The sequence below is a fragment of the Lepidochelys kempii genome, chromosome 5 (genome assembly GCF_965140285.1).
Source record: "Lepidochelys kempii isolate rLepKem1 chromosome 5, rLepKem1.hap1, whole genome shotgun sequence".
NCBI lineage: Eukaryota > Metazoa > Chordata > Testudines > Cheloniidae > Lepidochelys > Lepidochelys kempii.
The window spans coordinates 92,264,017-92,287,052 of NC_136384.1; the positions used below are offsets into that span (position 1 = coordinate 92,264,017).

The following is a 23,036-nucleotide window of genomic DNA, read 5'->3' on the forward strand; positions in this document are numbered from 1 at the left end:
TTCACTTGTCCATTTCTTGAGAGCAAATGCTGCAGTTGCTAAGCTTTCTCTTGGGGATTGTACTACCAGTTAATATCCCAGAGTACAAATATGCAGAAACTTTCTCAAAGAAGAAAATGGTAAAGAGCCTCTAACTATTGTTGTTTCAATATCTTGCCTCTTTAGATCCACTCTCCCCTTTTGCCCCTTTTTTTAGTCCTAACATTTGATCCATGAGGTGCTATTACTCTACCATCACATCACTTGCTGCTTTGCAGAAATTTCTACTACAACAGCACTCTTTGTGCTTGTATCCCCCTATGGATCTGCTGAGGCAATGTACTCTAACCAGTTATTGGTAAGAAGCTAAATATTCTATTTGGTTTTTCATGCTAAATTTTAATTATGAAAATGTTAAAATTGGGTTATAACATACACTTATGGATAAGCATCTTATCAGGTATGCATTGCTTGGTCTTTGCACTATTTGAGTGTACAGATAAAATATAAAATCATAACTTTGAATGAAGCCCTGTACAGTGGCTTTCATTCTCCTCTTTTTTTGTGTTCCACTGTAAGTTCTAATATACTGCATTGATAACTCTGTTGCTAAGTAACATGATTATACCATATTCATTGCTTAGGAACAAATGATTAACTGAACACTTGGTTCTAAATAGTTTCCTTTTTGGCATAGTTCTCAAAAAGGACCAGAGGTAGCAGGTAAATAAATGCGAGATTATTTTAAGAAGCAGCTCAATTAGAAATTCTACAAACAAATAACAATTCTGCATGTTCCCCTATTTCTGACTAATTTGTTGAATTATAATTTGAATTTTAATAAGTATCCAAATCTAGTTAGTTTTTGCACTTTAAAAAAGGAGTTAAGAGGTTACAAGTGATAAATTAGAGGAATCAGTTAAAATGTGTTTAATCAGGAACATTGGAGAACTAAGTGCATGAAGTGAAGCACTGTAGACATCAAGTGAAGTTCCATAGAATTAGTGACAGGTTTCTGCACTGATCATGTGCTCTGATTCTTTTTAGCACTCTTCTATCCTGGATTGGAGGGGAGGGGGGCACTGTGGCTATTAGGGGGCATGTTATATTGGGGCTATGTATTGGGGCTAATCTTCTTAAAGCACTGCCTTACAGTTGCCACTTAATTTTTGCCTAGACCAGTGGTTCTCCTATGCAGTTCTCTATGGGTTATATGGGCTCATATGAGTTACAGCTATGTGCCGATTGGGCTGCAAGCAGGCCGCAGGATGAGAACTATTGGCCTAGACCTAGGCAGAGTGAGAGGAGGGCTGATACGATCTGCAGATTCAATAAAAGTCACATATTTGGGCTCAGAAAAACGTTGTAGAGCACAAGAGCTGTCGTCATACCAAGTAGTTTAAGTGGCTTTGAAATGCTGGGCTTTTCACTTCTGAGTCATAAATTCTGATCTTGGATCAGTAAGTCACTATTGTGAGATGTCCATTTGTATCATATCTAAATAACATTATTAATTCACATTCTTTTGTTAACATACATATCCAGATCCTTGGTGTCATTGCAATCTCAGTCCCAGATGTTTCTTCCAGTATAGAGCTGAGGTACATAGGCTGGAAAGATTGTGCAGAGCAGTCGTTTTCTTTCTGCATATGCTTTTATGGCACTGTGGTGTTTTTCTTTGCCCAAAATGGGGTTAGTCTTCAGATGGTATGTCTTCCCAAAAAATCACAGCTGGCCTAGGCCAGCTGACTCAGGCTTGTGCTGTGGGGCTATTTTATTGTTCTATAGACTTCTAGGCTCCAGCCCAAGTCCGGAAGTCTACAGAACAATGAAACAGCCGCACAGCCTGAGCCTGAGTCATCTGGCATGGGCCAGCCACAGGTTTCTCTTTGCTGTGTGGATATACACAGAGTTAACAAATCAGCGCCTTTAATGAGTGTTAAGTACATTTGCTACAAACGTTTCTTGTCTAAATGTTTGATTCATTAAATAAGAACACTAAACCTTTTTCTTTTTTCCTATAGTTTGAGGGTGGGTCTGGATATGGTAAGTTTATATTTATACATTTTACGCATAGTTTACTGCTTAGTATTATAAGGACTTGATGCATACGTTTAAATCAGACTATTCTTATGCAGGGGGTCGTGGATCATACGGTGATCTCGGTGGACCCATCATCACAACACAAGTAACGATTCCCAAAGATGTAAGTATTTTATTCTTTTTGTAATAGCTCTCTAAAACATCTTGTCCAGATTGTACAAATGAACCAGAAATATTTCAGATGCTCACCCTTTTTCTTTCTATGCTGTATATATTTTTCCAAACTGCCACTCTTCGATTATTTGATGTTCATTTTGTCGCTTCATTTTACAAAAATAACTAATAGTAAAACTTAGTATTTTACTGATCTTGAGCAATCAAAATAGACTAGTCAACTTGATTTTTTTGCTTAGTCAATTTGACTATTTCTCAAAAATACTGTGAACAAATGGTGGCCACAAGGGAGCAATTTCCATTGGCACTCTAAAAAATCATAGAAACTACTGAGAGTAACACCTTGAATTCTGTAACTGCTTTTACAGAGAAATTTTATATTAAAATGTAAATGACTGGCTTTTTTTTTCTAGTTGGCTGGATCTATTATTGGGAAAGGAGGTCAGAGGATCAAACAAATACGTCATGAATCAGGGGCTTCAATCAAAATTGATGAACCTTTAGAAGGCTCAGAAGACCGGATAATAACTATTACAGGCACACAGGATCAGATACAGAATGCACAGTATTTACTGCAGAACAGGCAAGTTAAAGTTTTAATGTTGCACTCCCACTAAATTCTAAAGCTCTTCTTCTCTATTTATATGATGTAGCTTTTAGAAGGCAGGGTTTTAAAAATATCTATATAAGGACCTGACTTCTACACTTGGTAGTTTTGCCTTTTATTCTCTTTTGTTCTCCATTCTTACTAAAATGAAGACGCCCTCAAAACTAATCTTGCTGGAAGACGCCTTAACCAAGCAGTCCTCTCATTTCTCTGGTGAAAACTGCTGCAAAAACTACTTCTAATAAATTATATAGAGCCTGTAGAAAATATAGAAGATTTCAGTGGATGTTGGTCTAGTTCTGTGTGGAAGACTAGTGATTTTGTTGTTTTTAGATAACTAAATCGACAACAAATCGCAGTCTGCCATATGGCACAGGCCATCCCTCTACAGGACAAGTTGAAAACGATTGGTGCTGTTAATGCAGCATTTCACACCTTACTGGCATTACCTTGTCTTTTCTGCCAAATATTAACAGCTTTAGATTTAATTTGCTTAATTTTTCTGTATTAACATGTTGGCTAACTAGTAAATATTTTGTAATAATAGATTTGAATGTTGAACTTCAGAGTATTAATGCTTAAATGTGAATTAAACCCTTAGTCTTTAAAAATATGCAAGTGTTTTGAGAACTTGTAATTTTGAGTTTTTTTAAAAAATGTGTGTAAATATTGATGCAAAATGTATGTTCAACCATTCTAATACATGCTTTTTTTTCTTTTTCTTTTATAGTGTGAAGCAGTATGCAGATGTTGAAGGATTCTAATGCAAGATATTTTTTCTTTTTTATAGTGTGAAGCAGTATTCTGGAAAGTTTTTCTAAGACTAGTGAAGAACTGAAGGAGTCCTGCATCTTTTTTTTTTTATCTGCTTCTGTTTAAAAAGCCAACATTCCTCTGCTTCATAGGTGTTCTGCATTTGAGGTGTAGTGAAAGCTTTGCTGTCCACCAGATGTAATGTTTTAGTTCCTTACAAATATTTGGGGGGGAAACAGGGTGTTGCGCGAGACTAACATTGGAATTTTGAAACAGCAGCAGAGAGAGTGGTTTTTATTTTTGTTAGTTGGTGGTAATCTGTAATGTTTTTCTGTAACTATTGTGAACACCCTGCTTTATGTACACTGTATTTTTATTTTTATTTTTTGAAGGGGGAGAATATTAGTAGTCCATGTTTCTGGCATCCATTCAGAGCAGTGTGCAGAATGTAATGCTCTTTTGTAAGAAATGTTTTATGATTTTTAAAATAAATTTAGTGAATCTATACTTGGTGGTCATTTTTTTAGATATCCATGAAGGTAATATCTAAAGTTGATGCTCTTCTCCTCCCCCCTTCTCCCCCCGCAAGGAATTGTAATTGAAAATTGCTGTTAAGTTCTTCTGCTTCTGATACAGACTTTGTGTTTTGGCAAATTAAAGTGTATTGGTGAAAATACCATGATTCAAAGCTTTGCTGCTTGAGAATAAATTGAAACATACGCAAAAGTTGGGTTGGGTTTGGGTTTGTTGCAAGTGTTTGTCCCTACTTATCTGATTTGCAGCACATTTGTCTATATTACTGACTGTATGTGAATAAAACCTTTAAAACTTTGTGATATCTGAGTTACAATGTTAGATTCCACCTGAAGTCTGGTCATTGATGGCCTTGCTGTATCAAATAACACTGTTATAGAGATGAAAGATGGTGTACCTTTAATAAATACATTTTGATTTGTTTTCACATCTTTCAATTGTATGAGGTAGACACTTCTAAAGAATTGGGAGTTTGATAGATACTCTGTAACACTTGTATTGTTTCCCTGTTAAATGTTGGATTATGTAGGAAACATGAGAAATTCAAAAAATGATAAAAGTACCTCTAGATATCTCATGTACCTTGACATTTGTAGTGATAGTTTACAAGTTTTAATTTCACTTCCTAAATAAAAATAAATGAAAAAAAAAAAACTATCCACCTTACACACGGCTGGATCTGATAAATCTAGTTTGTGTGGATGCTTGTTTTCATTACTGAGACATTTCACTTCAGCTACCCTCCCAAACAGCTATCAACACCACTTGTGGCAAAGATGTAGATACTAGAAAGCTGGTTATTGTGTGTTGCTATTCTTACACATGCTTTATAAAAATTGCTCTAGTTTAAGTAGGATTGAGTAGAGAAAACAAGAAATTGTCAGCTTCCTCAATTCCTAAAATAAATATAAAGCAGTAGTTCTCAAACTATTGTATTGGTGGACCCCTTTCACACAGCAAGCCTCTTGAGTGTGACGTGACATGCCCTGCCCCCTGTAAATTAAACACACTTGTGTATATATTTAACACCTTTATAAATGCTGGAGGCAAAGTGGGGATTGGGGTGGAGGCTGAGTGCTTGTGACCCCTCATGTAATAACCTCACAGTTATTCCACTGAATAGCAGAGGTGGGGTTGCTGGTATTTTCTGTGCAGGAAATGGTAGTGTCCAACTATATTTTATTAAATGTGGACTATTTCACAGTACAGTGTAAATGAGCCTAAAACTGGTGTTACAATTATTAGCCTTTGCAGGCAGATGGGCCTGTTGTCAGGTAGACCAGTGATTCTCAAAAGTGGGTTGTGACTTTAATGTGGTTGCCAAAGCCAGCATTAGACTTGCTGGAACCCAGGGCTGAAGCTAAAGCTTGAGCTCTACCCTCTCTCCCCTCCCCCTGCCCCATGTAGTAACTTATTATCTGAAAGGGGTCATAATGCAATGAGCTTTAAGAACTCCTGGGTTAGAGTGACTTGCACATTGCAGGCCACGGAATCTCATTATCTTTTCCTGAAATAGACCCATAACTTCTGTCTCAAATCATGATCTAAAGGCTTTTGAGTTACAGAAGGCATAGTGTCTTGTGTCTTTCTGACTACCAGCGGCTAACAAACGGCTTCTATGGGGGAACATGACGTGGTATTTTGTTCACGTTCCTTAAGCCTGTTGTAGGCATATAACGCTTTAAAATAAAGCGCGGTGCTTTCTGTGTTCAAATCGCTCTGCGAGCAATTGATTATCCGTGCTCCAATATCATTCCCTCAGAACTCCCTTTTTCTGCCTTCCCCGCATTCTCCTTTACCCCCAAATCAGCAGCTAGCCCCTCTCACTGCACCAGGAGTTACAGAGAAGGAAAGCGTTTGGCAGAAGCGCCATAAAGAGTCCGTCAGGCGGAGTTAGCGCCCCACCGCCTTCTGATACAAACTGCTGTAAAGGCCAGGCCGAGCCCCCGCTCCGTTAATCGGCTCTTTCTGGCAGCCTGTGTATTAGCTCCGAAGGAGCGCCCCGCGTCTTGTCTTCTCGCCGCTGTTATGCGCCTCAGGCAAGTCCCCATTGGCCGCGGAAGGTGCGACGGCTGGAAGAAAGGCGGAAGGGGCAGGCTGTGCGCCGCTGTTCCTCGTTCTGTGGCGCAGCCTCCTTGTTCCGTCGCTCGCTGTGCGGAGCACTCCGCGCGTCCGCCCAGGTAAGCAGGGAGCCGGCTGGGGGCGCTCGTCCCCGCTGCAGCAGCGCCCGCCTGGGGTGTTCAGCGTGGGCGGGGGGCCCGGCCCCGGGCCTGAGTTCTCCTTCCTTTCTGGTACGCTCTGCGGGGAGAAGTGCTCTGGCGGCCTGTAGCTAACCACGTGCAAGGGGCGGGGCCAACTCACCGCGAGACCTGGGTGATGCTAATGATGGCCCTGTTCGTGCTGGGCCCCGCCACGCCCCTGGGTGACTCTGGGTGTTTCTCTTTCTCTGTCGCCAGAAGGAGAGCCATGGAAGCGTTCCTGTCCCCTAAAGACTCTGCCAGGTTCGTAGCCGAGAGCAGCCAAGACGTGCTCGTTGAAGAGGAGGGAGTGAGGAGAGTTGCAGAGGCTCTGTTCGACAAAGTCTCAGCAAAAGAGTTCAGTTTGGCTGGCTGGAAATCTCTTCACGAACTGAACCCTCAAGCAGTGAGTGATGATGCAGTGAACTGGGTGTTTCTTGCAGATACCCTTAACTTTTCCTTTTGGTCTGAACATGAAGACTGTAAGTGTCTGGTGAAGTACAGAGGCAAGATGTACAGTGGTTACTGGGCTCTTTGTGCTGCAATCAACAGAGCACTTGATGATGGTTAGTGCATAAGTACTGTGAATCGTGGTGGAGCAGCATGGCTGCTGTATGGTTGAGTAGCTTATTTAACTAAAAATCTATATGCCACTTATCATTATGATAGGAGAAGGAGGAAATTCAAGACTGTCTCAGAGTCAGTTTCAAAGTTACTCCTTTATCCTACAAATACATGGAGGTGAGCAGCTTAGTATACATGGGTAGTCCCATCAAGTTCACGTGAGATGAAATAGAAGGGCTCTAATAATACCTATTCTTACAGAAATTAAAGTAAACTATTCAATCATGTATATGCAAAACAATTTCTGTCTTGGGTTATATTTTTTCCTATTAATTATACTTTTGACAATTACGTAGTTATGCATATGTGACTCCTGTTATTTCAGATACATACTTTGTAAAATTAATTTTATATTTTTGTGATTAACAAGTAAACCTTGTCTACACTGAGACTTTTAGGGAATTCTCTTCTGTTAATCTAACACCAGTGCAGCTCTAGCAAGTCTAGAAACCACAGTAATAGAGGCAAAGAGTCCTGTGGCACCTTATAGACTAACAGACACATTGTAGCATAAGCTTTCGTGGGTGAATACCCACTTCGTCAGATGTATGTAGTGGAAATTTCCAGAGGCAGGTATAAATATGCAAGCAAGAATCAGGCTAGAAGAGGGCCTCATCCTCCCTGATTGAACTAACCTCCTTATCCCTAGCCTGGTTCTTGCTTGCATATTTATACCTGCCTCTGGGAATTTCCACTACATGCATCCGATGAAGTGGGTATTCACCCTCAAAAGCTTATGCTCCAGTATGTCTGTTAGCCTATAAGGTGCCACAGGACTCTTTGCCACTTTTTACAGATCCAGACTAACACAGCTACTCCTCTGATACTTGACACAGTGCCTGGTGTTGGCTGGTGCTTCCACAGTTGCTATCACTGAAGGAGTGCTAGCCCAATGGTGAAGGTATGGCGAAAAATTCTCCTTGTGGGTCTAGTTAAATGTCATAATGAAGAAACCACAATGAGTGCATACAAATAAGGGGAAAGCTGTAAGAGTATTTTATGTGGATTCAGAATGACTGGTGTAAAAATATGAGTAAGAATCACGTACTGATATTTGCATGGGAATATTATTTAAACCTCAAATCAAGTGTTGAAGACTAGTAGAAATGGGGAAAGACACAGAAGAAAGAGAAGAAATGTACTATGATGACCTGCTGTTGGGAGCTGTTATGTATAGGAGTCTACAGACCTAATAAAGCACTGTCTCCATTTAAAACCAAACTTAACAGTTATCTGAATACTTGATTCATCTTAATTTGTAAACATTACTTTCTAGTGTACAAGTGGAATATAACCACTCCAATCCTCAGTGTATTATTATTTTGCAAATGCGTATATAACATGACATTCTAAAAGGTTTTGTTTTCCTTTTTCTGAAGGAATACCTATTACCAGTGCGGCATATTATGCCACTATGACACTTGAGCAGGTTAGACATGTATTTCGCTCTGACACAGATGTCCCCATGCCTTTGATTGAAGAGAGACATCGTATTCTGAAAGAAACTGGGACAATTCTGCTTGAGAAGTTTGGAGGCTCTTTCGTCACCTGTGTTAAAATGAGTGAGAAAAGTGCTCAGAAACTACTGCGTATAGTAGTCGAGAATTTTCCTTCTTACAGAGATGAGGCTACATTTAAGGTAAGTTAGTTCTGCTGGGGAATTTTGAACTTCAAAAGAGCTCACTTATTACTGAGCGTACCCCAAAACTATTGTTAAGCTGTCCATGAAAACTTTTTTTTTTTTTTTTTTTAAATGACAACAGGTCAAATTTTGTCAGAATTGAGGTCTTGTGAAAACAAGCTTCCATAAAATCAAAGACTAATAGAAATGCTGCCCTGAAATCTTTTTATTTTTGAATTTCAATGGTAACAATTCTTCTGCTGTGTTTGCAATCCAAACATTATAGCATGGTGCTAGTGCTTGAGAACCTGAGAGTGAAATTGACTAATCAATTTTTGCTGATGTTTCTCTCCTGTAAAAAGCAAACAGCATGTAGTGAAAAGCAAATCTGATATTTTAATGGGTTTTTAATAATATTTAATCATTAGTAATAAAGGGAACTTTTTTTTTGTTTCTTTTAAGAAATTAATTTTAAGATGTGGTAAAATTGTGTTTTATCTATACAGCTAACAATAGATAACAAAATTACAAGAATTACTTAAAACTCACTTGCTTAATTAAAGCCTTTGTGCTCCTTGAAACCCAATAGGCCAGGGGTGGCCAACCTGTGGCTCCGGAGCCACGTGCGGCTCTTCAGAAGTTTTATATGTGGCTCCTTATATAGGCATCAACTCTGGGGCTGGAGCTACAGTCGCCAACTTTCCAATGTGCCAGGGGAGCTCACTGCTCAACCCCTGGCTCTGCCACAGGCCCTGTCCCCACTCCACCCCTTCCTACCCCCTCCCCTGAGCCTGCTGTGCTTCCACTCCTTCCCCCTCTTCCCTCCCCCCCCCCCAGCCTCCTGCATGCCACGAAACAGCTGATCAGGAGGGAGGGGGAAGTGCTGATTGGCAGGGCTGCCAGTGGGTGGGAGGCGCTGGAAGGGGGAACTGATGGCGGAGGGTGGGGAGAGCTGCTGATGTATTACTGTGGCTCTTTGGCAATGTAACTAGTAAATTCTGGCTCCTTCTCAAGCTCAGGTTGGCCACCCCTGCAATAGGGACTGCCTTAATTACTTGCACTGATAAATAACTCCTGTACTAGTCAGTGATGCATTCCTTATGGATGATGCACACTTTTCTGAGTAAAAGCACACAGTTTATTTTCCTTCTTCACCATTCTTGCTGTTTGTTTTTGTATTGTAGGAGTCACAGGGTTCCCAATCAAATCAGGGTCCCATTGTACCAGGGTCTATATAAACACACAGGAAGAGATGATTCCAGCCCCTGAAAGTTCATATTCTGCTCCCACTAACCCTATTTTTCCTTTTATCTGAGAGTATGTCTATGCTACCAAATTAGGTCGGTTTTATAGAAGGCGATTTTATACAGTTGATTTGTGTATGTGCCCACTAAGCACATTAAGTCAGCGGAGTATGTCCTCAATACCATGGCTAGCATCGACTTACAGAGCAGTGCACTGTGGGTAGCTATCCCACAGTTCCCGCAGTCTCCACTGCCCATTAGAATTCCGGGTTAAGCTCCCAATGCCTGATGGGGCAAAAATATTGTTGAGGGTGGTTTTGGGTACATGTCGTCAGTCGCCTCCTTCCTTCCCTCCATGAAAGCAATGACAGACAATTGTTTCGCGCCGTTTTTCCTGGGTTACCCATGCAGACACTATACCATGGCAAGCATGCAGCCCGCTCAGCTCACCACTGCTGATGTGAGCATTGTTAACACCTTGTGCATGATCCTTGAGTATGTGCAGAACCGGGCTAAGAGACGCCAGCACGAGGACGATTGTGATGAGGACATGGACACAGATGTTCCTGAAAGCATAGGCTGTGGCAGTTGGGACATCATGGTGGCAGTGGGGCTGGTTGATACGTGGAATGCCGATTCTGGGCCCAGCAAACAAGCACAGATTGGTGAGACCACATAGTGTTGCAGGTATGGGATGATTCACAGTGCCTGCAAAACTTCCGCATGCATAAGGCCACTCTCCTTGAACTTTGTGAGTTGCTTTTCCCCACCCTAAAGTGCAGAAATGCCAAGATGAGAGCTGCCCTGACAGTTGAGAACCGAGTGGTGATAGCCCTGTGGAAGCTTGCAATGCCGGACTGCTACCGGTCAGTCGGGAATCAATTTGGAATGGGCAAGTCTACTGTGGGGACTGCTGTGATCCAAGTAGCCAGTGCGATCACTGATGTTCTGCTATCAAGGGTAGTGACTCTAGGAAATGTGCAGGTCATACTGAATGGCTTTGCTGCAATGGGGTTCCCTAACTGTGGTGGGGCGATAAATGGAACACATATCCCTATCTTGGCACCGGACCACCTTGCCAACCAGTACGTAAATCTCAAGGGGTACTTCTCAATGGTGCTGCAAGCACTGGTGGGTCACAAGGGACATTTCACCGACATCAACGTGGGATGGCCGGGAAAGGTGCAAGACGCTCGCATCTTGAGGAACTCTGGGCTGTTCGAGCAGTTGCAAGAAGGATCTTACTTCCCAGACCAGAAAATTACCATTGGGAATGTTGAAATGCCAACAGTTATCCTTGGGGACCCAGCCTACCCCTTGCTCCCATGGTTCGTGAAGCCGTACACAGACAGCCTGGACGGTAGTAAGGAGCAGCTCAACTATAGACTGAGCAAGTGCAGAATGGTGGTAGAATGTGCCTTTGGACGTTTAAAAGCTCATTGGTGCTGTTTGCTGACTAGGTCAGACCTCAGCGCAACCAACATTCCCATTGTTATTGCTGTGTGCTCCATAATATCTGTGAGAGTAAGGGGGAGACATTTATGGCGGGGTGGGAGGTTGAGGCAAATCGCCTGGCATCCGATTTTTGAGCAGCCAGACACCAGAACGATTAGAAGAGCACAGCTAGGCACGTTGCACATCAGAGAGGCTTTGAAAACCAGTTTCATGACTGGCCAGGCTACGGTGTGACAGTTTTGTTTTTCTCCTTGCTGCAAACCTGCCCCCTTTGTTGATTTTAAGTCCCTGTAAGCCAACCCCTGACTCCTTCGATCACAGCTGGCAAAGGAAATGAAGTAACTATTATTTTGAAACCATGCATTCTTTATTAATTTAAAAAAAAAAAAGGGAGATAACTGACAAGGTAGCCCGGGTGGGGTGCGGGAGGAGGGAAAGACAAGACCACATGGCTTATTGTAGCCACAACACTACAAATCAAAACTGTTTTGTTTGAATGACAGTCTTTTGTTGCTTGGGCCATCCTCTGGAGTGGAGTGGCTGGGTGCCTGGAGCTCCGCCGCCGCCCCCTCTCCCCCCTCCCATGTTCTTGGTCATCTGGGTGAGAAGGGTATGGAACTTGGTGAGGAGGGCAGGCAGTTATACAGTGGATGCAGCGGGGGGCTGTGCTCTTGGTGGCTTTCCTGCAGCTCCAACAGACATTTCATCATGTCCGTTTGCTTCCCCCATTAGCCTCAGCATCGCCTCCTGCCTCTGTTCTTTGTGCTCACTTAATGCTTTCCTGGCCTCTGCCACTGATTGCCTCCATGCATTAAGCTGTGCCCTATCGGTGCGGGAGGACTGCATGAGCTCGGAAAACATGTCAGCGCGAGTTCGGTTTTTTTCGCCTTCTAATCTGCGATAACCTCAGGGACGGAGATGATAGGGGGATCATTTCTGAGAACAAAAGGGAGACTTTCACATGAATGAAGCGATTCACAGCAGACAGCATATGTGCTTTAGGTACAAGGTCACGTTTTGCCTTTTGTATTAAGCACCTGCCGGTACGGTGACACATCACAAATGGCCGGGCAACAGAATTCAGTTTCCAGGCAGCCATGGTAAGCCTTTTGGTACGTGGGGTTGGCTTCTTACACCTTCATAACATGTGGGAATGGTTTCAAACTGCAGCGCCATCCTTTCCCATAGCAAGCAATGCTGGTTGGGCTACACATTTAGAAGAAGGGTCTGCGGTTTTTGGGTGGATGTGCAGCACACAACTCCTCCCACCCCGCTGCATCATTTATTCTCTGGGATGATCCCTTCACCCCTCCCCTGCCACTATTCTCTGGGATGATTCCTTCTAGCCAAGCACAAACAACCCAGCATGAAAAGTGTCCTTTTACTGTTCCCTTACAAAAATTCCCCTATTTCAGCCAGGTGGCCATGAATGATATCACTCTCCTGAGGCTACTACAGAAAGATAAAGACGGAATGTTGCTTGAATGCGACCAAAACCCAGGACCATTCACTGCCATGCTTTGTGCTGCAATGATTCCAGACTACTTGCTACTGTCTTGGCGTGGTAAAGTGTCCTACCATGCAGGACAAAATAAGAGAGCCCTCCCCAGAAATCTTCTGCAAAGACTTTCAGCGTACCTCCAGGAGAGCTTCATGGAGATGTCCCTGGAGGATTCCCGCTCCACCCCCAGATACGTTAACAGACTTTTCCAGTAGCTGTACTGGCTGCAAATGCATCCCATTTGCCTTGAAGAATTGAAACATTAAACACTATTTCTTTTAAACCCTGTACTGTAGTTACAAATGTGCACTCTCGCCAGAGGTGCCTTCTCCAGCTTCAGGGTCGGGGATCCTGCCTTGGGAGGGTATTGGCTCCAGGGTGATGAAAAGGTCCTGGCTGCCGGGGAGAACGGATTCACCACTTGCCTGCTGAGCATTCTCCTCATCCACAAAATCCTCCTCCTTGTTGCATGAGACTCCCCTCTTTCAGGTGTCCACGGACAGTGATGGGGTAGTGGTAGGGTCCCCCCACCTAGAATGCCATGCAGCTGATCATAGAAGTGGCATGTATGGGGCTCTGACCTGGAGTGACCGTTTGCCTCCTTTGTCTTTTGGTAGGCTTGCCTAAGCTCCTTGACTTCCACGTGGCACTGCTGCGTGTCCCTGTGCGATTTTGGCATATATATTATCATTTCTTCTTTTTGATCGGAGTTCGGCCTGCACAGATTCTTCTCCCCATACAGAAGTCAGATCCAGTGTCTCCCTTTCAGTCCATGCTGGAGCTTGTTTGCGATTCTGGGGGGACTGCATGATTACGTGCTGCTGAGCTCACCACGCTGACCAAACAGGAAATGAAATTCAAAAATTTCCTGGGGCTTTTCCTGTGTACCTGGCTAGTGCATTGGAGTTCAAAGCACTGTCCAGAGTGGTCACATTGGAGCACTCTGGGGTAGCTCTCGGAGGCCAATACCATCGAATTGCGTCTGCACTTCGACCCAGCAAGGTCGATTTTAGCGCTACTCCCCTTTGTTGGGGAAGAGTACAGAAGTCGATTTTAAGAGCCCTTTAGGTCGACGGAACGGGGTTGGTTGTGTAGATGCATTCATTTTAAAATTGACCTAACATGGCTAAATTCGACCTAACCCCATAGTGTAGACCAGGGCTGAGACTCCAGGGTTTTTTTTCTTCCCTTTCTCCCCATTTTTTAAGGATTTCAACAGCCACTGAAGAAATTTTTATTTTAATGGAGTATAACAATTGACCCCAGCTGGGGATCTGCCCCTTGACTCCTGTTGATTTCAGTGGGTGTTGCATAGATGAATATAAAATAGAGTTGACCCATAATGTTATACTTCTGCTCAGTAGCTCATCTCTACAGGGATGGAGCAGAATGAAACACAGTCTCATAAAAGGAAAGGGCTGCTGTACAGGAAATTGGGTCTGGTCAATTTTGTTCATTTGTTGGCATCTCCTGTCTATACTGGAGCTTGGTCTGTGCTAGCATGTTCTGTCCCAGGTGTCAGAGCAGGTGAGCTGCACTGTGTTTAGTCCTGTCTATACTAGTACTCGGCTTGAACACCACATGTGAAGACCTGTATGAGCATTTGTGATAATAGGTGCAGTCTTTTCAAGATACCTTTTTTTGATCACCTTAACTGGAACGTAAAGCATATGGACAACATACAAAGAGGAAGCAGGCCAATAAAGTGCAGAATGGTATTTTATAACTGATTTTTTTTTTTTCTCTAGCTGGCTTTCAGTAAGTGATGTTTTATTTCTTTTTGTGGCTTCCTACTGAGAAATGAGATGTCTTCTGTATGGGAAACAGTTGAGATGAGTTTGAATGATTATTTATGCAGGGTATTACCATGATATTAATTTAATCATAAGTTTCTGTATTAAATCCAAAACCAGATGGTATTTATACAGGTGCTCTAAATATGTCTTAAAAACCCAAATAATAAGCAATTTACTACATCCAAACAGTAACAAAACATTTTATAAGCATTTGATCAAGATACTGATGTAAGCAGAGTCAGGATGAGCTCCACCCTGACATCTGGTGGTGAGGTGTGGCAACTTGTGGAAAAGAACTTCAGGGGCTGATCTCATTTGCATAGACACACCCACCCCGCCTAGCACGAGCCCATAGCTGCCCAAATGGTCACTTTGGCTGCTGTGGGATCTCCAGTGTCTCTGTTATTGGGGCAGGAAGAATAAATTATTACCCTGATTATGGGAACTGTGCTTGGAACTGTACTGGGCCTTTTGTTATGATGGAGGGACTCGCCATCAGCTAAGTAGCACTCACTAGGCCAGGGACATGGGTTCCAAAACTCTGTGAATTGAGAGAGGCTGTGGACAGGTATTTATACTTGGTGGCATGGGCCTCCTGGTGAGGGCCTTACACGCTAATTGCACTTCCTCCTCTCTCCACTGTGGAGTATCAGAGCTAATGTTGATTCTATTAGGAGTCTAGTTACAGGCTGCTGAGCTGAATTCACTCTGGGCTAATGGTGCACCAGCACTGAGGCTCCCCTACTACAAGCTGAAATCACAAAAGAGCTAAAAACTGACTAAGAGCTGAAATCACTGAGTGTTGTGTTAAGTAGTGGGGGAACCTGAAGATATATCGTGGAGCAGTTTGTGGGACAGCTGGAGCGGCTTGTGGACCAGCTGGTGGAGCAGTTCATGGGACGGCAGGAGCTGTTTGTGGGACACCGAGCAGAGCAGTTTGTGGACCGGCTGGTGGAGCAGTTTGTGGGACGCCGAGCCGAGCGGAGCAGTTCATGGACCAGCTGGTGGAGTAGTTCATGGGATGATGGGAGCTGCTTGTGGGACGCAGAGCAGTTTGTGGACTGGCTGGCGGAGCGGAGCCCTATGGAGCTGTGGCACAGTCAGCTTCAGATCATGTAAGGTGCCCCTTCCCCCCCCATTTCCACCCAGGTTGGGAGGTAAAACTCTGCAGATAAACTTTCGAACTCTGGGGCTGCCCTGACCAGGGACAGAGACTTTTGGGCCTTTGGGTGATTTTGGGTTGCTGGACTCAAGAACCCAAGGGAAAGGACACGTGCCAATTTGCTTGGGGTGGGTTTTTGCTCATGGGTTGTGTTATGAATCCTGTTGGTGGTGGTTCCCCAACATAATGCCACATTGTTTCTCTCTGTTATGAAAAGGCTTTTTTTGCTACACTCAGACTCCATGCTTGGGAGAGGGGAAGTATTGCCTCTTGGAGGCGCCCAGTAGGGGTGGTATATATTTGTCCCAGGTCACTGGGGGGGGCTCGAGCCGGTTTGGCATTGTGTTATTGGAATGGAACCCCTAGATACTGAACCCGGCCCTTGTTGCTGCCAACTCTGATGGGCAGAAGGGTTACACTTACAAATGGGCTATTGGTTAGCTCTAGCACGGTCAGACTGGTATTAGCAATGAATGCTTTAAGAGTTTCCCTTTTTTATACCTTTTTAACAAATAAGTGATGTCATTGCCAATTATTGGACCTTTGCTAAGGCCAGATGGAGTTTCTTTTATAGCCAATTATTTACTGCACCTGGTACCCAGTTAACTATGTTTTATTTCTGTTATTTAGCCTGAATCTTAAATAAGATAACACTGGTATTTGAAGGGTCACTATTTCTTCTACATTTACATCAGCCATACAAAGAAGAGCAACAACTCTATCTTTTTTTACATTTAGATGATTAAGCCAGATAATTGCATCTGGACTAGCAGAGTGTATTGCTGTGATGCCTCCTTTTGTATTTGTGAATTGGGCATTGAGTTGTGGTCTGTTCTGGGTGACCCCAGTTGCACGGTGGAGAGTCTTTAATTTTCCATTTGTACAGCAAGTATCTGCATCTGCCATGATTTGTGCGGATGTGTTTTGAATTTCCCATGAGCTTCGTGGAAGATCAAAACCAGGGATCTTCTGCATTGGATCTTTCACAGGCCATTTATTTGTGACTTTTTTTATGAATTCCTTTCTGCTTTCCAAGCATCATCAGGGTTGAAGTCACATTTGTTGAAGCTTAAATGCGTGGGTCCAAAAGTGCTTACATGACCTCAAGCGGTGGTGAGGGACAGTGTTAAGGTCCTGGTGAATGGAAAGACTTCATTTTCCGCGGTCCTCTGGAATTCCCAAAGTGTTGTGGCATTGCTTCCCCATCCATTTGCTGCAACAGTACTGGCAGCCAAGGTGTTGGGGTTCACTTGAGGGTTGCAGTGATGCACCACATTGCAGTGTTCAGTTGGACAGCAACAAGTTGAATATCGCTACTTCTGGTCCATACCAGCACACAATACTCCGCTACAGAGTACACAAGGACTGTTGTCCCTAGCACTGATGGTGATGCTCGCCCACTTGTACTTGCCAGTTTCTGGACCAGGTTGACCCTTGTCTTTGTCTTGGCAATTACCTTCTTCAGATGGTTACGGAAGGTTAGTGTGTGATCCAGCTTCACTCCGAGATAAGCCAGAATGGGGTCATGACATAGTGTTGCTGCACAAGAGTTACTACACGTTTCACAACAACTCTTCTTTCTCATGGTCTTATTCTTTTTGTTCATTTGTGTTGGATCTGTTGCTAATATCCCAACTCAATTTAAAATCATAGTTCATCCAAATCTAATGTGGGCCTATATTCTACAAGAGGTCCACCCTAACTGGTTTCTGAACTTACTGTGCTGTTCACTTTAAACAGTTCAAAGCATATTCTTTCTCCTTCCCTCAGATATATTTCTGATTAAAGGATAAACACTTTACTGGAAAGTGATCAGCAGAATATGCTTCTTATCTGTGTAATGACAAAATAGGTTTATGTAACCTTCACAAGAGTCTGAATGCTTAATGAGTCTTGCATTATAAATAGCAGCTGCAAACAAACTGCAGAATGAAAATCAGTCACAAACACTGCCATTGCACCATAAACATTTACACGATCAAAGGCTTTGCATTAGTGCAATAAACTGTCTTTTTTTTTTTTTTTGGCCAGGCAGCTCTGAAGGTGGATGAAACACTGCTGCCCAAATTTATACCCTGCTTGTAACAAAATCAGTGCTACCAGTTGAGAGACAGTCCTAGTTTTCACATTATCAACATTGTTTCCATGGCAGAAGACTGAGGTGTCACAAGGCAGGACCATGACTGTGATACAGGATCAGGAAGTAGCAGAGAATGAAGTTGGGTGGGGGAGGAATCTGAAAGCAAATCAAATTTCCCTAATAACACTTAAGAACAAATATGTAATGTGTATTAGTGTCTCACGTTTGTATTAAAAAGTATAACTAAAATAGACTTCAGCTTTACTCAGTCATGCTCTGATTTTCTAGGGGAATTTTTAAAACCAAGACAATATGTCCCCAATTCGATGGGCACAAGTTTCACAAAATGTACTACATACAAGACACTTTGTTGCTAAAATTACAGACATCAGAGTCCCTATTGTCCTTATGTTCTTAAAGGCAAACTACAAACCAAAAAAGTATGTCCTTTTTTTGGTTTTGTTTGTGCCCTTAACAATATTAATAGACTGCCCTCCCTTTCTTCCACCCCCCGGCCCAAAAAAACAAACAAAAAAACAGTTGCTGTTATAGACCACAATTAAGCAAGAACTTAAGTGCTTTGCTGAACTGGGAGCCAGATCCATATTACTTGTGAATCACTGTTGTACTCAAAATCATTGCTGTATTTGAAATGTGTCCCAGATTTTTGAGATTCACACTGGAGGAGTCTCATGCCTGCCAGTTAAACCATGGAATCCTTTCAAAGCAGTGACCCATGAATGATGCATATACGTATCCCTCGCGTCCAACATTCTGGAACTGTAAAATCCTCACTCCCTAACAATCCACCTTTTCTCTGATTTGGTGCTATAAGCATTATCATATCTTAAATGCTCAATACACTGTTTTGTTAGCAGCAACTAGCATTGGTAACATGGTACTTAAGGCCTCTGTCTGACTCAAGATTAGAACTGTTGGTAGGTCAGAATTAGTAAGGGTTCTGATGGTTCCAGCTGTTTTTCCTCTTTTCATTGGGGAGTAGGGATTACCATCCAATCCCTCAATGGACTTCCACTGCCAAAACTGATAGTTGGCCCAACTTCCCTCTGAAACAGTCTGAGAAAGCAGTTCAAATGGTAACACTATTTCCCTAAAGATATATGCTTCTTCCGAGACTAACTGCCACCAACCACCCTAGTTAATTCTGCTCTGTCCAGCCGACAAGTTATGAAGACTTAGAGGGAGATGGGGTCACTGTGGTAGCATTTTGGGAAGGATAAAAGTGCATGCATGCCAGGGCATGAAAACTACTATCACAGTCTAGCTGTGCTTTAATTTCTTTCTTTTGAAAAGAGAAGTGCTAGAAATTGTTGTTTATATACAAAGTATTATTTCCTTACATAGAACCTTACATATACTTTGAGTAGCATTTAAGTGAAACACGATAACATTCTAAGATGAGTATTTCTTTAAAAATGGAGGGGGGGCAGCCATGCAGGATGAGTGGAGGATGGAGAGAGAGAACTAAAAAAAAGCACACAAGTGTTGTGCAGTGAAACAGACTTGGCACTACTGATCTCTTGGTCCTTTTGGAGTTGGGCACAGAGCAGCGAAAAATATGCTCTATTCGCTGGAGTAATTTAAAGCCCTTTTTTAGAAAAAGAATAATTTTCTTGCTGTCCATTGTGAATTGTGACAATTTGAGGGGAGGGGAAGTGGAAGAAAAGTATTCAGAAATGTAATAAAAGTCCCATCTTATTTGCTAGTATTCTATAGTAGTCACTTCAACAAACAAACCCTATTCTGCCATAGCTGTATTTTAATCAGATCTAGTTTTATTTTATAATAAAAATATTTATAGTTATAAGAGCTATGGCCCCAATCCTACAAAGGCTTATTATGCACATTTTTAACTTTACACTTTGAAGTCAATGAGACTGCACACAGTGCATTAAAGGAAGCCTGTGCGTAAGTCTTTGGAGGATTGAGGCCTAATACAAAAGTATTTTTACAATTACTGAAATGAGTTTTTCCTCTCTACCGCTGTGTAATTGGCGAGTTGTATGGAATGAATATTAAGTGTTACCTTCACTAGACTATTGTTTGATCAGTATTAGAGGCAAACTGTTGAACTCGATGTACCAATGGTCTGATCCAGTAAGATGCTCCCTATGTTCCTTTCCTCCGGATAAAGTCTTGGGTGAACTCTAGGGCCTCTGAAAGAAACTTTGTATTAACTGGGCTTCAAGGAGTGTAACTTATGGACAATAAACTATTGTCCCTCAATAACCTGATATTACAGTAATTCCCATGGACAATAAACCAGTATTATTCAGGTTTCAGAGTAGCAGCCGTGTTGGTCTGTATCCGCAAAAAGAAAAGGAGTACTTGTGGCACCTTAGAGACTAACACATTTATTAGAGCGTAAGCTGTCGTGAGCTACAGCTCACTTCATCGGATGCATCAAATGCTGTTAGCTCACGACAGCTTATGCTCAAATGAATTTGTTAGTCTCTAAGGTGCCACAAGTACTCCTTCTCTTTTTGCAATATTATTCAATAACCTGATATCACAGTATATGAGTTCCACTTCAGTAAGTTCAGGTGTATTTCTTGTTTAAGGAGTTTTTGCATATAAAATTTGCATTTGGTTTTACGTTTTTATTGGAATGTATAGGAGGATACTATATTCTGTTTAACTAGCTATCCTTAGTTGAGTAAGCATAATAATCGTTTCCTTTAACAAAATGAAGTCTCTGAATACCTACGTCTCTCAGGTGCCTAAACAGTTGTATTCTTGTTTTCTGTCAGGGTAAAAAGGTGTCTTTTTATAAACGGGCACAAATACTAGTGGCTGATACCTGGAGCTCATTGGAAGGGAAAGGAGATGGCTGCTTCAGTGACATTTCTAGTCTGACTATATTTGCTGACTACAGGATCCCTCAAGTCCTTGTTCACCTGGGAGCAATGAGATATTCTGATGAATTGATGAGGAAACTTCGTGAAGGTTTGCAACTCCTTTATTGCATCAAGTGTGTTTGTGGTTCATCAGCGTTTATGAATATTAATTTTGAAGCATAGAGATGATTAGCATCTATGAAAGAGGTGTATATGAGTTTTTTTCCTTTTGGTATGCAGAGTTATCCTCCAATGATGAGGGGAGAGTGGGAAAGTACATTCTCTAAAGATCTGGGATGAGAAGACTGCCCCCGTCATCCTTTTCATCTTATATAAATATTAAACTGTAAATTTATTTGGATTAAACACTACTAAGTCTGGATTTAAAAGGATGTGTACCAGTTGAACACTGAGCATCTGTAGGGCTGGTGCCATTTTCAACAAGGTTATAGCTGCCACTCCAATTTGTGGCTTAGAGCAGTGCTTCTCAAGTTATCTGATGTCGGGGACCGGCAATTTTTTTTTTCCAATGTGCGCGCAGACTGGCACTGGTCCGCAGACCGGCACTTTGAGTAGCACTGGCTTAGAGTATGTCTACATTGCAGTTAGACACCTGCAGCTGGCCCATGCCAGCTGACTGACTCACATGGCTTGGGCTAAGAAGCTGTTAAATTGTGGTGTAGACATTCAAGCTCAGGTTGGAGCTCCAGCCCAAGCTTGAATGTCTATACTGTAATTAAACAGCCTCTTAGCCCAAGCTCCGTGAGTCGAAGTCAGCTGGCATGCGCCAGCCACAGATTTTTAATTCTAATGTAAACATACTTAGTGAGTCCGTTCCTGAACCTGAAAAAAACAAAAGGGTGGGGACAGTCGTTGACCTTGACCTGCTAACAGCTACTCTGTGTGTGTGTGTGTGTGTGTGTGTGTGTGTGAAAAGAACAGTAATATAGAAACATAAAGGTATTTTGTTAGTTATTATGTAAACCTATCAATGTAAAGTGAAATTCTGAAGACCATATAAGCAAATTCTCTCTGGAGTCATAGTAAAGGCATAGCTATTGTAGTCATTAGAATAAATGGGTCCCTTCACATCTGGCAGTCCTTTAGTCATGTCCACTGACAGCTGCTTCTATTCTAATCTGTAATGTGTTTTGTCAGTACATGATAGCACACTTTCATATCCAGCAAATACAGCTTCCTTATTGTGTTTTTATTTATTTTATTTATTGAGTCTGTGGTCTTCTAGTGCTGGGTGATATTCAGATTCTGTTGCTATACCATGGTGGATACATAATTGTCAATCTCTTGTCAGAAAAAGATAAAGACTGGAATCGCAAGAACAGGAATAAGGTGTATTCATAAATGTATGCAGCTTGCATAGCACCTGCCTGCAGCATTCCTGACTTTGAATAGTGCTGTAGTATTTGGATTGGCTTGTATATCAACCCTTCCCTCATCCGTGGCCACTTAGTGCTGTATTTTAGAAAAAACTACAATATATAGGACATCCCAATAGATGGGAGTTTAACAATGCAGCAACTCATAAATATACACAGAAAAACAAAACGAAATCCCTAGAAAATGCACAGGCTGAATTTTCTTGATTTTTAGTGCAGTATATTAAATCTGAAACTCTGGTTTATATTTAACTATATGTAGCTTAAAGAGAAAGTGTATACCATTCTGTGACTCCTGTCTTCTGTTCCACTGAACATTAATTGAAGTGCTCTCTACTCTGTTCTACAGGAGTAATGTTCCATTCTGGAGATCAACAAGAAGTGGAGATCCGAGGTTGTTCTATTTGGTGTTGTGGATTGATTTGTGATCACCTGCTGGAACTTTATAAGAGGAAAGGACAAAACATGAGTGAAAGAATCAATGCAGTTCTTCTTGATTATTATCTATGGGACTATGCCCGGGATCACAGAGAAGATATGAAAGAGATTCCAATTCATCGTGTACGTTGCATATACTACTAACACCAATTTTATAGATCTCTCACTAAAGCATCCTGCAGATTTGTCACTTAATTTGTAGCTTTTTATATACTGATTTGAAGCATTCAGGAGAAAGTTAAATACCTGTTCTCTGATAATATTAACACTTTGTCCATCACTGCAGTTGTGTAGTAGTACTCCATAGAGATCACATTCAGGGAAGGCCTATTTTTTGTATTCAGTAAATAATTGTGCTTGAAATAAAACCGAGAGATCTGGATTTATATAATCAAACTTTATTAAAGTTGAATCAGCGGTGTATTAACGCCTAGGCTGACAAGGCCTAGGCCTAAGGGCCACAAATTTGCAGGGGCAGCAAATTTATAATAGCAGACAGACACTGCTTCCCCTGGTGCTGGTTCGTGCCCTCC

The 23,036-nt window shown here is 42.1% G+C and overlaps 2 protein-coding genes across 10 annotated transcripts in view; both read left to right on the forward strand.

The window, feature by feature from the left end:
• Positions 1-4,387, forward strand: part of HNRNPK (heterogeneous nuclear ribonucleoprotein K) — a 26,826-nt gene extending 22,439 nt beyond the window's left edge. For 5 of the 6 annotated variants that reach the window (XM_073345051.1, XM_073345048.1, XM_073345050.1 and 2 more), the window contains 4 exons: positions 2,004-2,025; positions 2,103-2,185; positions 2,610-2,779; positions 3,534-4,387. In XM_073345051.1, the coding sequence (XP_073201152.1) occupies positions 2,004-2,025; positions 2,103-2,185; positions 2,610-2,779; positions 3,534-3,567 (309 nt within the window). In that variant the 3' untranslated portion in view covers positions 3,568-4,387. The remainder of the gene's footprint in view (positions 1-2,003; positions 2,026-2,102; positions 2,186-2,609; positions 2,780-3,533) is intronic. The other variant, XM_073345052.2, reaches the window with a different exon arrangement.
• Positions 4,388-6,152: 1,765 nt separating this feature from the next.
• QNG1 (Q-nucleotide N-glycosylase 1) lies at positions 6,153-22,871 on the forward strand. 4 transcript variants are annotated; one of them, XM_073345054.2, is made up of 5 exons: positions 6,153-6,270; positions 6,547-6,893; positions 8,331-8,590; positions 20,582-20,777; positions 22,415-22,871. In XM_073345054.2, the coding sequence occupies exons 2-5, from the start codon at positions 6,557-6,559 to the stop codon at positions 22,645-22,647; spliced, it is 1,026 nt and encodes a 341-aa protein (XP_073201155.1). In that variant the 5' UTR covers positions 6,153-6,270; positions 6,547-6,556; the 3' UTR covers positions 22,648-22,871. The 4 variants fall into 4 exon arrangements, with proteins under 4 accessions (XP_073201155.1, XP_073201157.1, XP_073201156.1 ...); XM_073345056.2 differs by lacking the exon at positions 6,153-6,270 and adding an exon at positions 6,363-6,381; XM_073345055.2 differs by lacking the exon at positions 6,153-6,270 and having other exon boundaries at positions 6,403-6,893.
• The last annotated feature ends 165 nt before the right edge of the window (positions 22,872-23,036 follow it).